Here is a 14,276-nt window from a genome sequence, read left to right as displayed (position 1 = left end):
TTACTGCATGTTGATGTCTGTTAAGGCTCAGATGGAACGACACAGAAAGCAGGTCTTTAAACCATTCAGACGAACACAACAGACACAATCAGATGACTGATTACCCCGTGATAATAACTCAATAATCCATGGAAAAACCTTTTAAGCTTGTATTAAAGCAGAAAGTATGGCGGTCACCGTAAACATGGCTTACAGTATTCAATTATGCCACATGAACTGATCAGTAGATTATTGTGAGCAAATGCAAAACCTTTAATGAGGGAACGCATAAGTTTTGCGAGGGGACGCAAAAGAAAAAAAATCCTCATGTCCCCTGGAGGGCTCCGTATCTTAGACTCTGAGCCCGACAGCACCAAACTATTTTTTATATTAGACAATTAATTTAATTACACATAATTATCGCGGTAGAAGACATTTGTTTGTTAAATACTTAATGTAAAATATTTACCGTGTTTGATGTTTGTTGTGAATGACGTATACTCCCACAGAACGAGATAATTAGTCCAAGTTTATCGTTTATTGAACGTTCAGAAACTACGGCGGCTGTAAAGCGCCACAACAAAGGTAAACAAAGGTAAAACAACCTGAACAGGTGATCAACTCTAAACCACTCCTACCTTTTTACTCTCCGTCTCTCTTTGTCATTTAAGCACACCCGTTGCCCTGGCAACCTCCTGCGCTCTACAAGCCGAGCAGAGATTACGTTAAAAACATAACATTCAGTCCGTTATGATATTAGGTTTGCAGGCTTGATATTTATTTTGCGATGATTAATAAGTACTCCCCTGAAAACAGTGGTAGTTGATGAGTTAATTTTTAACTCCTGCTCTGCAGTGATGGGAACTGTACTTAAGTACAGTTTTCGTGTATCTGTACTTTACTTAAGTAGATTTAATAATGGATACTTTCTACTTTTACTCCACTACATTTTACAGTAAGTATCTGTACTTTCTACTTCACTACATTTCTACATAACTATCTCGTTACTCGTTACATCCAAGTCGCGTTGAGCTTTTTTCCGTTAAAATGTGAAGTTCAGGGATTTAAGGTGGCGCCGTAAAATCCAAGCAATAACGTGACTTAGTGTCTGTTGTCACCCATCGCCTCCACCTTTACTTGTACGCGGATTGTTTTGGGTTGGGTCATTAATTTGAACGTGTTTTGTTGAATTTTTTGCTGTTGTTTAATAAAGTTACGAACATTTTGATAAGCCAGTCAGAGGAGGACGGGCTGGTCGCAGCGTCCTGGCGGCGTTCAGTTTGTCACCTAATGCCGAGATCGACTCAAAACCTTCCGCGATCCATGTGTTATTGGACTCCTTCTCTAGTAAAGAGTTCAGAAACAATATGAAATTTGATAAAAGTTATTTATTAACTGATTAAGTCGTGTTTTAGAATGTTCTTGTAAAACTAATCAGTCACGGCTGCACAGTGAACCCATTGATTTTTTTACAGCAGACAGGCGCTCCCCTCTCTTGCAGGTACTGCGTACCCCCCTCTAGTCCGTACGGTCGGGTGCTGCGTACCCACGACTGTACCCCCCTATTTTCACCCCTGCATAAAATGCCATATACTTAAAGATACAAAGTATAACTTTAGTTGTTCCAAAAAAGCATGTGATAGTAAACTTGGTACACTTCAAATTGTGATTTTCTACAACTTAATTAGTTAAAATACATTAAGCACCAAATTAGTTGTTCCAAAATAACATGCTTCAAGTTAAATAATCCTTAACAAATTTGAAGTATACTGATAATTTGTCTGGCTTCAAGTATGCTAACATTTTTATATACCGTACTTAGTCTATTTATTTCTCACAATAGCAACACTCTGCCATGACCAACTGGGGGTTTAAGTTGACAGAGCAGATGCTAAGAAAACAAACTGATCTAGGAATAAGGATCACTTCTCTTTTAGCTATCTTTTTAGATAAAGTAATTTTAGTTCAACAGAATTCCTGTAATTTAATAAGAATGCTGTTGAATTCCATACATTCTGTGTTTAAGAACACTTAAAAGTTAGTAACAGGAGCAGTAGTATCTCACCCCAGGAAAGTGTCAGCTGAACAGATGCAGCAACAATGAAAAGGAAACATACTGAGAGAAAATATGAAATAACTTCTAACTTTATGGTAAAAATGTAACTGAAAGTGGTCTGTGTTTTTCCCTGGCTGTCTAATAATAGGTGGTCTCAGAATAATCTAACCCTTTCTAGCTCAATCAAAAAAGAAAAGTTTTTACCCTGGTCTTAACAGCAGACAACATGTCTGCCTCACAGACTAAAGCTGGAAGCTGGCTCCACTGATGGCTAGAAGATCTGCCTCCAATTCTACTTTTTGAAATTCTAGGAACCAGAAATAAACCTTTAATCAGAGAGAAAAGTTCTCTGTTAGAAACATGTGGAACAATCAGATGTCCTATGCATGGTGGAGTTTGATTATTAAGGGGTTTTTTATGTGAAAAGGGTCAGTGAAATAGAAATATGATCTCGCTTCATAATTGTAATTTTGCTGTAGCATTTTAGATCAACTGAATGTTTTTACCTACATTTTGTGGACTTTCTGACAGCAAAGTATTAGAGGAGCATTGAAATAACAAATGCATAGACTAGTTTTTTAGTGTGACTCCTGGACAGGATAAATCTCATTTTGGTAATATTCCAGAGGTGAAAGAATTAAATTTTAGAAACCTGTTTATAATGGAATTTAAACTATATACCCTAGTCAAAAATAACACAGAGGTTCTTTAATTTATTAGTGGAGTCTAATTTAATGCCATCCAGATTAAGTGATTGGCAAAGGAGTTTCATTTTCAAAATGCTTCTCCAAAGACAAGAACTTCTGTCTTGTTAGAATATAAAAGCAGAAAATTTTGAATAATCAAGGTTTTTATGTCTGCAAGACATCTGTAATATACCTAATTGATTGGATTCATCAAGACTTATGGACAAATAAAGTTGAGTATCATAAGCATAACAGTAAAAATGTATCCCATACTGTTTGATGATTTTACCGATTGGAAGCATATAAACTGAGAACTTTGACCAAACACTGAACCTTGTGTTCCTCTACAAGAAGCCCCTTAATTGAAACTGGAATCTGTCAATTAAAGGGAAACAACTATGTTGTGTTTCCTGGATCACTGCAAGTCTGTCTAAGATCCACTATATCAAGAAGCATCACTGAGAAGAAAAGAACAGAAATAAATTCACTATATGAGGCCATGTGAATATCATTAGTGACTTTCATCAGTGCTGTCAGGCAGCAATGTACCGTAATGTCTGCTTTTGCACAAATTAATGTTCTTATTTTAGACTATGGTGGCTGAAAAGAAATTTGCACTAAATCTCACAAACTGAACACATTATCAGATTATCATTGAGCAAATTCTCTGGTAAATTATTTTTCTATTCAGTTGGAATTTGTCTTTATGAGATTTGGGTTTTTTAGGTTACTTTTTTATCTGTTTGTGTGTAGAGAGTGTAAGGTCACACTTTATTTGACGCGTTGTAAATAATACTGTCATAAACATGACATAACATCTGTCATGAACATGAAGTCTTCATGAATATTTATGACTGTTGTCATGAAGTGTCATTCGGTAAATTCTGACACTTTTAATACAAAGTTGACATTATTCAAAATGTCTTTGTTATGACAACTTGACTTTAACCAAGAAATTATGATCTGACATAAATGTGTTATAAAAGTATTACTGATTAAACTTTTAAAAATATGGAGCTTTATGTTATTAAAGCTAAAGTCTAATCAGTAATACTTTTATAACAAATTTATGTCAGATCATGATTTCTTGGTTGGCAGTCATGCTTTCATGCCTCTGCTTCATAGTTTTACATCTGGAGTTTTTAGAGATGTAGCTATTACTATGTAATATAGTATGCTATTTAATGTATTATTATTATTATTATTATTATTATTATTAACTAGTTATTTTATAAAGCAGCTGATTTACAAATTTTTATTTAAACTTGCAATAATACAAGCATTATTACAAGTTAGATACTTAGGAATTTAAAAACACTTTTACTTGTTAAAATAACTGGAACTTGACCAGTACCTGCCTTAAAAAGATTTATCTCTCTTTCTCCAGTTTGGGAATGAAGCTCAGCAACTTGAATGGGCCAAGCGAGAGAGTGAGCGGGCAGAGCGAGATCGACTGAAAAGGCTCAGACAACAGGAACAGGAGGACCTGGAGCTGGCCATCGCCCTTAGCAAGGCAGAGATGTCTAATGCATGACATCTAAATCCAACATGCATCTAACTCACATGACATTATAATATGAACACATCTACACACACACAACCTTGCACCACCATACTTAACATATAGCTGCAAAACTTGTTTGGATGCATGACAAAAAAAGTGATTTAATATACGACATGAGGAAGAGGAACTTTTGTATACACTGTGTATTACCCCTTTAGTTCTGGATATCAAGACTGATATATTAACTAAATCAAGCAGACAAAACAATTTACCAGGATTTGAGTCTATAGCAGCTCTTTTTTTTGGTACATTCACAATGTGGAAAAACAGCTTGTCAGTTCACCTGGCATTGAGCAACAAAGAAGCTAACAGATGTAGATTCATGTCATAGTGACCAACTGAAGTGGAGAGTGTTTTCTCTTCTAATATTTCATAGAATTTGGTATTTAGTATTTGTGCATAATGCCACAAAAATCATTTAACAAAGAAATGATCAGGTTTAAGAAAATTAGATGATCACCAATAGCAATCAGTAAGACATAACTAAGAGGTAAGATATCAAGATTTTAAGGACTCTAAAATCTTTATTTGATGTACAGAAATGAGTTAGATATTCATTTTTTCACTCTGTTTTTAGAATGCTTTCAAAATAGTTTGATATTCCTCTTTGTGCCACACAAAATTAGTATAGAAGGTCAAGCAAGACAGAATTGTTCAGAAATTCCAAAGTACCAGAGCTCTCTAGAGACACAAACAGTTGAAATCAGTTATTTCCATACAGCTGAGGAGGACTCCAGAGCACAAACCAGTCAGGTTGGGTTTGTGCCCAGGCCCAATCTCAATCCCGGCCTCAGGCCCAACTCAGGTTGGGCTTGTGCCTTGCAGTCCTCCAAAGCTCCAAAATTTGTGAGAGGACACTATAAGTAGGCAAGGAAAGTTTTACCCTAGGACACAATGACTGAGAAGGACAGAGCAGGGGTCACTCCTGTGTTGTCCCTCCCACAGGTTATTAGGCAAACTCATACATTCTGGGCCAACGCTAGTAGAATCTGTTTTGTTAGTATGACAAGAATGAGGCAGGAAGTGAAGTTAACTTGTACTTTACTTCACATCACAACTTCCACATACAAATTGGTTGATATGCTACACATCAAGATAACTGTACACAACATCTCCACCTTTTTGAGGAACAGAAAAGGAAATAATCCATCATCAGTTGAGATCAGAGATTTGCCCAAAGCTTTAAACTTTTGGGCTGATGTTTGAGAAGTCACTTTAATAATTCCGCATCATATTGTTCCCTCACGCTGTTATTTTTTGGGATGTGCCCGAGCTCAGCCCATCTTTCACATCTTTGTGACTAGAAGATGCTAAACTAAACAGTCACAGTATTTTTTTTGACTTGCATTTAGTCGAGTATCGAGAAATGTAAAGTTAAACACAGAGCTGGCACTATTTTGGGATGCTGTTCTCAGGCGTACAAGAGAATGCAGCAATGGCAAAACACTTGGACACAGTTGGATCAGAGAACAGAACATGTCTCAAAAAAGAAGGTATTTGTCCCAGAGTTCATTTGTAAAAATATATTTTCACCTTTGGTGTAGAACTTGTGAAGATACCAGCATCTTCACAAGGTTTTTGCTTTTATCCTGTGGTTGCAACACATGTTCATCTGTGGGACACAGAACCTCCTATGATGGTCGGGATATTTCGATGCTGGACTTGCATTTAATATTTGCTTAGAGAAAAATTTCACTTTCAGGCACCTAGAAATAAGTGATGGATAAACCAGACATAGTGGGGTCCAGAATTCTCATATTGTATATCTTGAAGAATGTTTTTAGATTTTATCCTAATGCTACACGAGTAGCATTACTTGGGTTGATCAGTAGTATGATGTGCTTGAAGTGATGCTGATATCCACAAGGTGATGGGCAGACTAACAGTGTAGTGTCAAGTTTTTTTCTGTCAGAACTTCTGACTCTGAAAAAGTAGTAAAAAAAAAACTTTTTTGAGAAATTTTTTCTTTACTCTGGTGTTTAGCAAATAAAAATAATTTTGGTTTAAAAAAAAGGACTGTTTAGTCTGATTTAATAACATAAATTAAAAGGGGGAACTTGTTTAGCATCTTTTTGAATGTAAATATCTGGTTTCAACTGTATATGGACTCCAGCTTGGCTGCATCTTGCAACCCTCCCAGAACAAACTGGGACATCAAAGCTGTAAACATTTGTCAGCTCAGTCATTTCCTTCACCCACAGCCAACCTCCTGAACCCCAGTCACCATCCCTGAGGATGACTCTCATCGCTGCAAAGGATATCTTGGTTTCTATACTGAACATTATTCATGTGACCCACAAAAAATGTTCCACGAGGGACGTTCCTCCAGCCTGGAGCTTTGCCCTTCACACTCCTAAGTATTGCATTCCAGAGTGGACGGTGTGTTCTTTGGCAGTATTTGGTTTTTTGTTCTTGTTTCTCTGAGTAAACAAAGTGTGCAAACCTCAACAAGTTCTACCCTTTCATCAGAGTTGTGACTTTTCTGCAGGAACTTGTATTAGTTTGCTTACATGCTGTATAACCTGCTGCATTGAAATGACTACAACACATAGTCCAGAGACTGGAAATTCCATCTGAGGTGTTTTCAGATTGTTTTGGTGATGCCGTGTAATATGAGGAAAACATATGCAACAGTATGGTGGATGTTGCAATATTGATGTGATTTGCAGTGAAAATACAAATAAGTAAACAGTATTACCACTTTTGGTTCATAGTAGTACTAGACCCCAAATAATGGGTCCATTCAGTCTGGTCTGATTCTGGGAAAGAAAAAAACAATCAATTTCAAGGTTTGGAAAAGTTTTGGTTTCCAGTTTCTTCTGAGTGTTAGCATTGGAATGTATCATGAATTACCTCCCAACTCTTAACCTTTTAAATCATTACCTGCTGCATGCAACAAATGTTGCAAATTACATTACAGGAGTAGGGAGTCTGAAAGCATGGTTATTCAAACATGAGCTAGAATTCAACCAGTTCCTCACAGTACATGTGATATATAATGTTCAGATCTACTAGGTAGAGGTAGGTATTGGGGATGGTAGATAAAAATGCTATGGTTCCATGGTATGTACAAAAATGTAAAATAGAAGTGTGTAACATGATCTTAAAACAGACGCAGCAATTATCTCTGCTTAGATGTCGTTCAGCTATAATGTCATTTTTTGACAAAATAAGCACTCTCTGGATTTAGTTTTTTTATACTGCTGAGCTTATGTTCCCACAATACTGACAGTTTTAATTTATCTCAAAAACTAACTTATTGCAGTAAAGAATATGAATTTAAATCATTTTGGTGAGACATGAAGAGACCAAAGACACCTAGAAGAGTTCAGGTGTCTTTCCTGGGTTGATCAGTCTATAAGTGAACAGCAACCTCAGAAGAAGGTTTTATTACTTACTTTACAATATCTTTGTTTATTATTTAGCCATATATTTATCCCATGATGATACCAATACATGATTTGAATTTTTTGCTTTTATTAATTATTTATTGAAATTCAATAAAACCAGATTTACAGTGAGTATTCCGACCCCTTTAAATTTTTCACTCTGTTTAATTGTAGTCATTTTTCATACTATTTTTCATGAATGTACAAATAATAATGGGAATTATTTTTTTCCCATTTTTACAGAAAAAAAAAACAAAACAAAAATGTAGAATTTTTTGCAACTTTCTTAAAGAAAAACTGAAGTATCACACAGTCACAAATATTCAGACCCTTTGCTCAGTATTTAGTAGAAGCACCATTTTGAGCCATGAGTCTTCTAGGAATGATGCAACAAGCTTTTGACGCCTGGATTTGGGGATCCTCTGCCATTCTTCCTCCAGATCCTCTCCAGCTCCCTCCAATTGGATGGTGAATGTTGGTGGAGCCACTTTCAGGTCTCTCCAGAGATGCTTAATTAGATTTAGGTCAGGGCTCCGGCTGGGACAGTCAAAACTGGTCTCAGAGTTGTTCTGAAGCCACTCCTTTGTTAATTTAGCTTTATTTTAGTCATTATCTTGTTGGAAGGTGAACCTTTGGCCAAGTCTGAGGTCCTTATCAATCTGGAAGAGGTTTTCTTTCAGGATATCCCTGTACTTGGTCATATTCATCTTTCCTTCAATTGTAACCAGTTGTCCTGTCCCTGCAGCTGAAAAGCATCCCATAGCATGATGCTGCCACCATGTTTCACTGTTTGGATTGTATTGGGCAGGTGATGAGCAGTGCCTTATTGTCTCCACACATACCGCTTAGAATTAATGCCAAAAAGTTCAATCTTTCTCTCATCAGACCAGAGTCTTATTTCTCAAAGTCTGTGAGTCTTTCATGTGTTTTTTGGCAAACACTATGACAGTTTTTGATATGTCTTGTTGACACTGAGGAGAGGCTTCTGTTGGACCACTCTGCCATAAAGCCCGGCTGCTGGAGGGCTGCAGTGATGGTTGACTTTGTGGAACTTTCTCCCATCTCTCTACTGCATCTCTGGAGCTCAGCCACAGTGATCTCTGGCTTCTTCTTTGCCTCTCTCACTAAGGCTCTTCTCCAGTGATTACTTAGTTTATCTGGACGGCCAAATTTAGGAAGAGTTCTGCTCATCCCAAGCTTCTTCCATCTAAGCATTGTGGAGGCCTCTGTGCTCTTAGGAAGTTTAGGAACAAGGCATAGAAATGCGCCTTGCAGAGCTCGCTGGCAGTTCCTTCCATGTCATGATTCTCATTTGCTCTGACCTGCACTGTGAGCTGTGAGGTCTTACAGGTGTGTGACTTTCCTAATCAAGTCCAAACAGTTTAATTAAACACAGCTGGACTCCAATGAAGGGGAAGAATCTCATGTTGGATCGGAATAAATGGACAGCATGTGAGTTAAACATGAGTGTCTGACTACTTATGTGATATTTCAGTTTTTCTTTTTTGATAAATTCGCAAAAATATTTGGATTTCTATCTTTTATCTGTCAAAGATAAAAGATAGAAATCTTTTATCTTTGACAGATAAAAGATTTCTATCTTTTATCTAGATAGAAATCTAGATAAAAGATTTCTATCTAGTTGATATTATTATGAGAAATAATATCAACTCTTTGATTTTAGCAAATGGCTGCAAAGGAACAGAGGAAAAAAGGGGTCTGAATTCTTTCCATCACCATAGTGTAGCACTTTTCAACCCTCAAAGGCTCACAAAGAAGTTTTTAATATTTGTGAAAAAAGATACTTTAAACCTCTAAGCCTAGAAAATTGAAGTAAAAGGACTAATATAATAGAATGAGTGATTTTCCACATTTTTGTCCTCAAAGTCATCAGGTGTGACACAAAGCTGATGTATTGTAACCAGATTCTCAAATGGTAAAAATAGTTAGCTATACGTTTGTATATTTGCATAGCCATATTGTCTTTTGTGGTTAATTTCAATTTTTGTTGTATTTTGTTTTAAATTATGCTGCTTGCCAGCTGAGCTAACTTATTGACCAGCAGTAAACTAAAGTGTATTTTGTACTTGAATGCTAAGTGTTTGCATTTTTCTTGTCCTTGCTGATTGTGCTGTCTGAGTCCAATGTGCACCTGTAAGCAGTTTACAGGAGGAGTGTCGTTTTGTCCAATACTGACTGGTGTGTTTGAATTTTCGGAAGGATCGCATCGCATCGCATCGCATCGCATCGCATCGCATCGCATCGTCACCTTGAGAACATCATTGAGTCTTTACTGAAACATTCTGCTACGTAAAAACATCAATTGGATTTTGCAGATTGTGTATCATTTGAGCTCAAGTTTTTCTCATGGTCATGAACTGGTAAGACAAAAGGATAAAATAAAGGTAAAAATTAACTTATGCATACCACTTATTAAAACTGTGAACTTGCACCTTCAAATTGTTGGAGTTTCAAACCAAAAACTGAAATTAATGTTATGTTGTATTGTTGGTCATAGTTACTAATTACTAATAAACAGAAACAAAAAGAGACTAATAATAACTATCAAACATTTAAGCAGATAACATATTTTGCTGTATGGCATATGCAGAAATTGTTGAAGAAATTAAATGTTACTGAACATTTTAAATGTCTATAAGATGCTTTGCCAAGTTTGCAGTGCTGCCTGGTTATTTTTCATTACTGTGTAGCACAGCTTCCATAATGAACTCTTCTTTAGTTTTTCTTGTTTATCTGCTGCTTATGCAAAATGCCACCAAACAACATGCTTTTTACCTTTGTACCAGAGAATGTCATAAAGGTTCTTGGACATACTTGCCTTATTACAGGGAGTTTTACATTTTCGACTCCAGCTCACTGTTACAAATGGCAGCCATTATTCTTAAAGTGACGGCTGCAAGGTGATGGGCTGAGTCTGTCTGCAGTGTTATTGTGTGAAAGGTAGCTTTCTTACTTGGGTAGCTTGCTAAGACGAGTACAGCTTAGTTTATAGTATGATGTGAATAAGTGTCTTTAAAAAAAAATCATTATTTTTAAATATATAAAATAATTGAACAATCATTAAATATTGATTATTTTTGACAACCCTATGAGTATCTATACATTTACCTTTGCCTTCTGTTGTTGTTCAGCCCATTTCCTACAAACTATTTATTTGTGTGACCTCAGATCTGCTTTCTTGTAAAAATCCAATATTATCTTTCTATTTTGCTTAAGTTGCATATTTGTTTGTTGAAATTAATTTGTCTGTGTGGTAAAATACATCAATGTTTGTGTTGTCTGAGAATAAGTTTTCTTGATAGAAAAACAAAATGCTAAACAGTTCTTCCTGGTAACTCCTATCTTTAAAAACACAGAAAAAGGCACTCAGATTGATCATTTTGACTTGATATATTGTCTCCATTGCAACACAACAGAGAACAGTAGTTTGATATAATGCTGCTGTTTTTTAGTTTTCTTGTAGATTTTTTTTGACCAGCCTGCTTTGGGAAAAAATGTTAGGGTTAAAGTAAAAATTCCAGTATTCTCAATTTTTTCCAGCTATTATGCCATCAATTATTGTCAGTACCTTTAAAGATTAGTACCCTCTATGTACTATCATTCTACAATTCTATCATAGCTGTGCCGCTCCTTCCTTTGTTCCTAAATTGTTTTATCATCCCAAACCAGTTTGCTGTTCATGGTTTTATATTTATGTGTGTGTGTGTGTGTGTGTGTGTGTGTGTGTGTGTGTGTGTGTGTGTGTGTGTGTGTGTGTGTGTGTACATTCAGCTGTTTTGCTTTCTTCAAATTCTTGCAGAACCTTCACACCATAACAATGACTTTTGGAATCTACTAAAACTTTGCTACACTTAAATATCCACACATTCACCAAAATTACAATCAGATGACAAAGAAAAAAAAACGGTTTTATTTCAAATTCTTTAAATTATGTTTAAAGTGTAATGCACACATTTGTATCCTCTGAAGGAGACTTGATGATTTTTGATTTATTCTTTCAAAAATGTTCTTTACAATGAGGATAAAAAAGTTTTTTTTAAAGATGCATTCTATGTTGGCCTGGAGGTTTAGTTTAGATATGTGTGTGTCATTGCTGTGTTGTCAACCATTAACAGCAGCAGCTCTAATGAACTTCTGAATCTATAACTTTGAAGATTGGCTGAAGGTAAATGGTTAGGACAGTTAGGTTTACTTTGAACACTGATAATTATTTTTCCTTTGTACAAAATAGAATAAATGTTTAAGTTAAAGGAAATTAGAATGTTGTTTAATTTGTGCTGTATTTTGTATTTTAACAGGTTTGAAGTATTGAAGATTTGTTTAAATTCTAAAATGTAAAAATTCCATCCAAAATTATCTATTTTTTCATACAAATAAATACAAAACAATTACAAATTTAAGAACAAATTTAAGAGCAATTTGTGTTACTATCTCTCTTCCACAAGCATTTTTGCCTAAATATTCTCTACTTTGTTTAATAAAATGTCAGTAGGTGCAAATATGAGCAGATTTTTGTTGATATTCTGCTAATTTTGAAAAACACAGTTTTGCAATTGCTGTATTTCCATGAATTAAGAAATGAATTTAAAATCCTGTGAATACACAGTAAAAATGCCAGTGTTGAATTAACACCCAAAAGTGTGTATATGAGTCCAGTCAGCTGGTGTTAAAGTTACACTTTTGAAAGTGTCATCAGCGTCGTCTTCATGCGCTGGAGTGACCAGCCCTTATGGTTGGCAGCGTTTTGGTGAAACTGTGTGAAAGAGAAAATATTTAAATGGATTAAAGACTTTTTAACAGATAGGAAAATTCAAGTTAGAATTGGTGAAGTAATCTCAGGAAAATATATAGTAGAAAATGGAAGTCCATTACTGTTTTCAATTATGATTTTGCAGATGATAGAGCAGTTTGGAAAAGAGGGGAAAATGTTGCTTTATAAAGAAATTACAAGAGGTTATTATTGAAATAGAGAATTGGGTGTTGCAATAGGGATTTAAGTTATGATATTTACTGACGAAAAATAAACAGGGAAATAAAACTAAAATTCTATAACCAAGAATTAGAGCAAGTAAAGTGTATAATTTTTTAGGATTATGGTTTGATGACAAATTCAAATGGAATATACATATTCAAAAAGTTGTTGATAAATGTAAGAAAATCTTCAATATTTTGAGATGTTTGGCTGGCAGTGACTGGAGCAGACAGACAATCACTGAAACAGATTTACACAGGATGATGAGACCTAACACACACTTTGGTTTCATTTATGGCTCAGGAGCTAAAACACACCTGGTTAAATTAGACATTATTCATCATCAGGCACTAAGATTTAAAACCACATCAACAGCAGCATTAAAAATAGAAATGGGAGAAATGCCGTTAGATTTAAGAAGAACAAAATTAGAAATAAATTATTGGTTAAATTTACAAGGCAATAAATTTGATCATTCAACTTGGGAAACTTTAAATCCATGTTGGGAAAAAGAAATGAGTTTCAGATGGATAATTGAAAATAAAATAATTAAAAATTAATATTTTAGAAATTAGTCAAACACCAATATCAATTATAACTCTGTGGATTCTACAAGTAGTAAATAATAATAATAATAATAATAATAATAATAATAATAATAATACATTTTATTTGTAGGCGCCTTTCTGGTCACCCAAGGTCACCTTGACATAAAAACAAGCAAGTTATAAAATACATACCGGTAATAAAAAACATAAAAACACAAACAGGATTTATAAGACAGTACAAAGATAATTAAAGGTTGTATGCTAGTTCAAACTAATGGGTTTTGAGTTTGGACTTAAAATATTGGAGAGACTCGATGTTCCGGAGGTCAGGTGGGAGTGAGTTCCAGAGTTTGAGAGCAGAGCGGCTGAATGCTCTGCTCTCCATAGTGACAAGACGAGCAGGAGGGACGGTGAGACGGACAGAAGAAGAGGACCTGAGGGACGGGTGGGTGTAGCAATGTGAAGGAGGTCCGAGAGATATGAAGGTGTGAGGTTGTGAATTACTTTAAAAGTTAGAAGAAGTATTTTATAGTTGATGCGATATGTGATTGGAAGCCAATGGAGCTGTTGTAAAATAGGTGTGATATGATGAATTAAAGGGGTCTGTGTAATGATACGAGCAGCTGAATTTTTAACCGATTGTAATTTATGCAGAGTTTTCTGTGGCAGACCAAAAAGTAGAGAATTACAATAGTCTAAACGAGATGTGACCAAACTGGACCAGAACAGCAGTGGAGTGCGGAGTGAGAGAAGGACGGAGACTGAGAATATTTCGGAGATGAAAATAAGCTGACCGAGTGATATTATTGACCTGGGAGGCAAAAGAGAGGATGCTATCGAGGATGACCCCCAGACTCTTAACCTGAGGGGAGGGAAAGATGGAGGAGTTATCAACTGAAATGGAGAAATTATCAAGTTTACTTAGTATTGAATTAGTACCTATTAAGAGAAGTTCAGTTTTACTGGAATTTAATTTGAGGAAGTTAAGAGTAAACCATTTTTTTATTTCAAGAAGACAGTCAGTGAGGGAGGAAAATGGAAGCATGGAATTAGGTTTGGTT

General features: G+C 35.5%; 1 protein-coding gene and 1 long non-coding RNA gene across 8 annotated transcripts in view; one reads left to right on the top strand and one right to left on the bottom strand.

The window, feature by feature from the left end:
* LOC103464192 (epidermal growth factor receptor substrate 15-like 1) overlaps positions 1-11,950 on the top strand; it is a 202,366-nt gene extending 190,416 nt beyond the window's left edge. For 6 of the 7 annotated variants that reach the window (XM_081606682.1, XM_008408134.3, XM_081606681.1 and 3 more), the window contains one exon: positions 4,109-11,950. In XM_081606682.1, the coding sequence (XP_081462808.1) occupies positions 4,109-4,255 (147 nt within the window). In that variant the 3' untranslated portion in view covers positions 4,256-11,950. The remainder of the gene's footprint in view (positions 1-4,108) is intronic. The other variant, XM_081606680.1, reaches the window with a different exon arrangement.
* The window catches only part of LOC145551529 (uncharacterized), a 29,829-nt gene that overhangs the window by 11,475 nt on the left and 4,078 nt on the right, over positions 1-14,276 (bottom strand). The gene's annotated exons all lie outside the window — the stretch shown is intronic.

This window comes from Poecilia reticulata, chromosome 4 (genome assembly GCF_904066995.2).
Source record: "Poecilia reticulata chromosome 4, P_reticulata-male-v2, whole genome shotgun sequence".
Lineage (NCBI taxonomy): Eukaryota > Metazoa > Chordata > Actinopteri > Cyprinodontiformes > Poeciliidae > Poecilia > Poecilia reticulata.
Note: the sequence above shows the minus strand (reverse complement) of the source record. Positions and strands in the feature narration are given on the sequence as shown.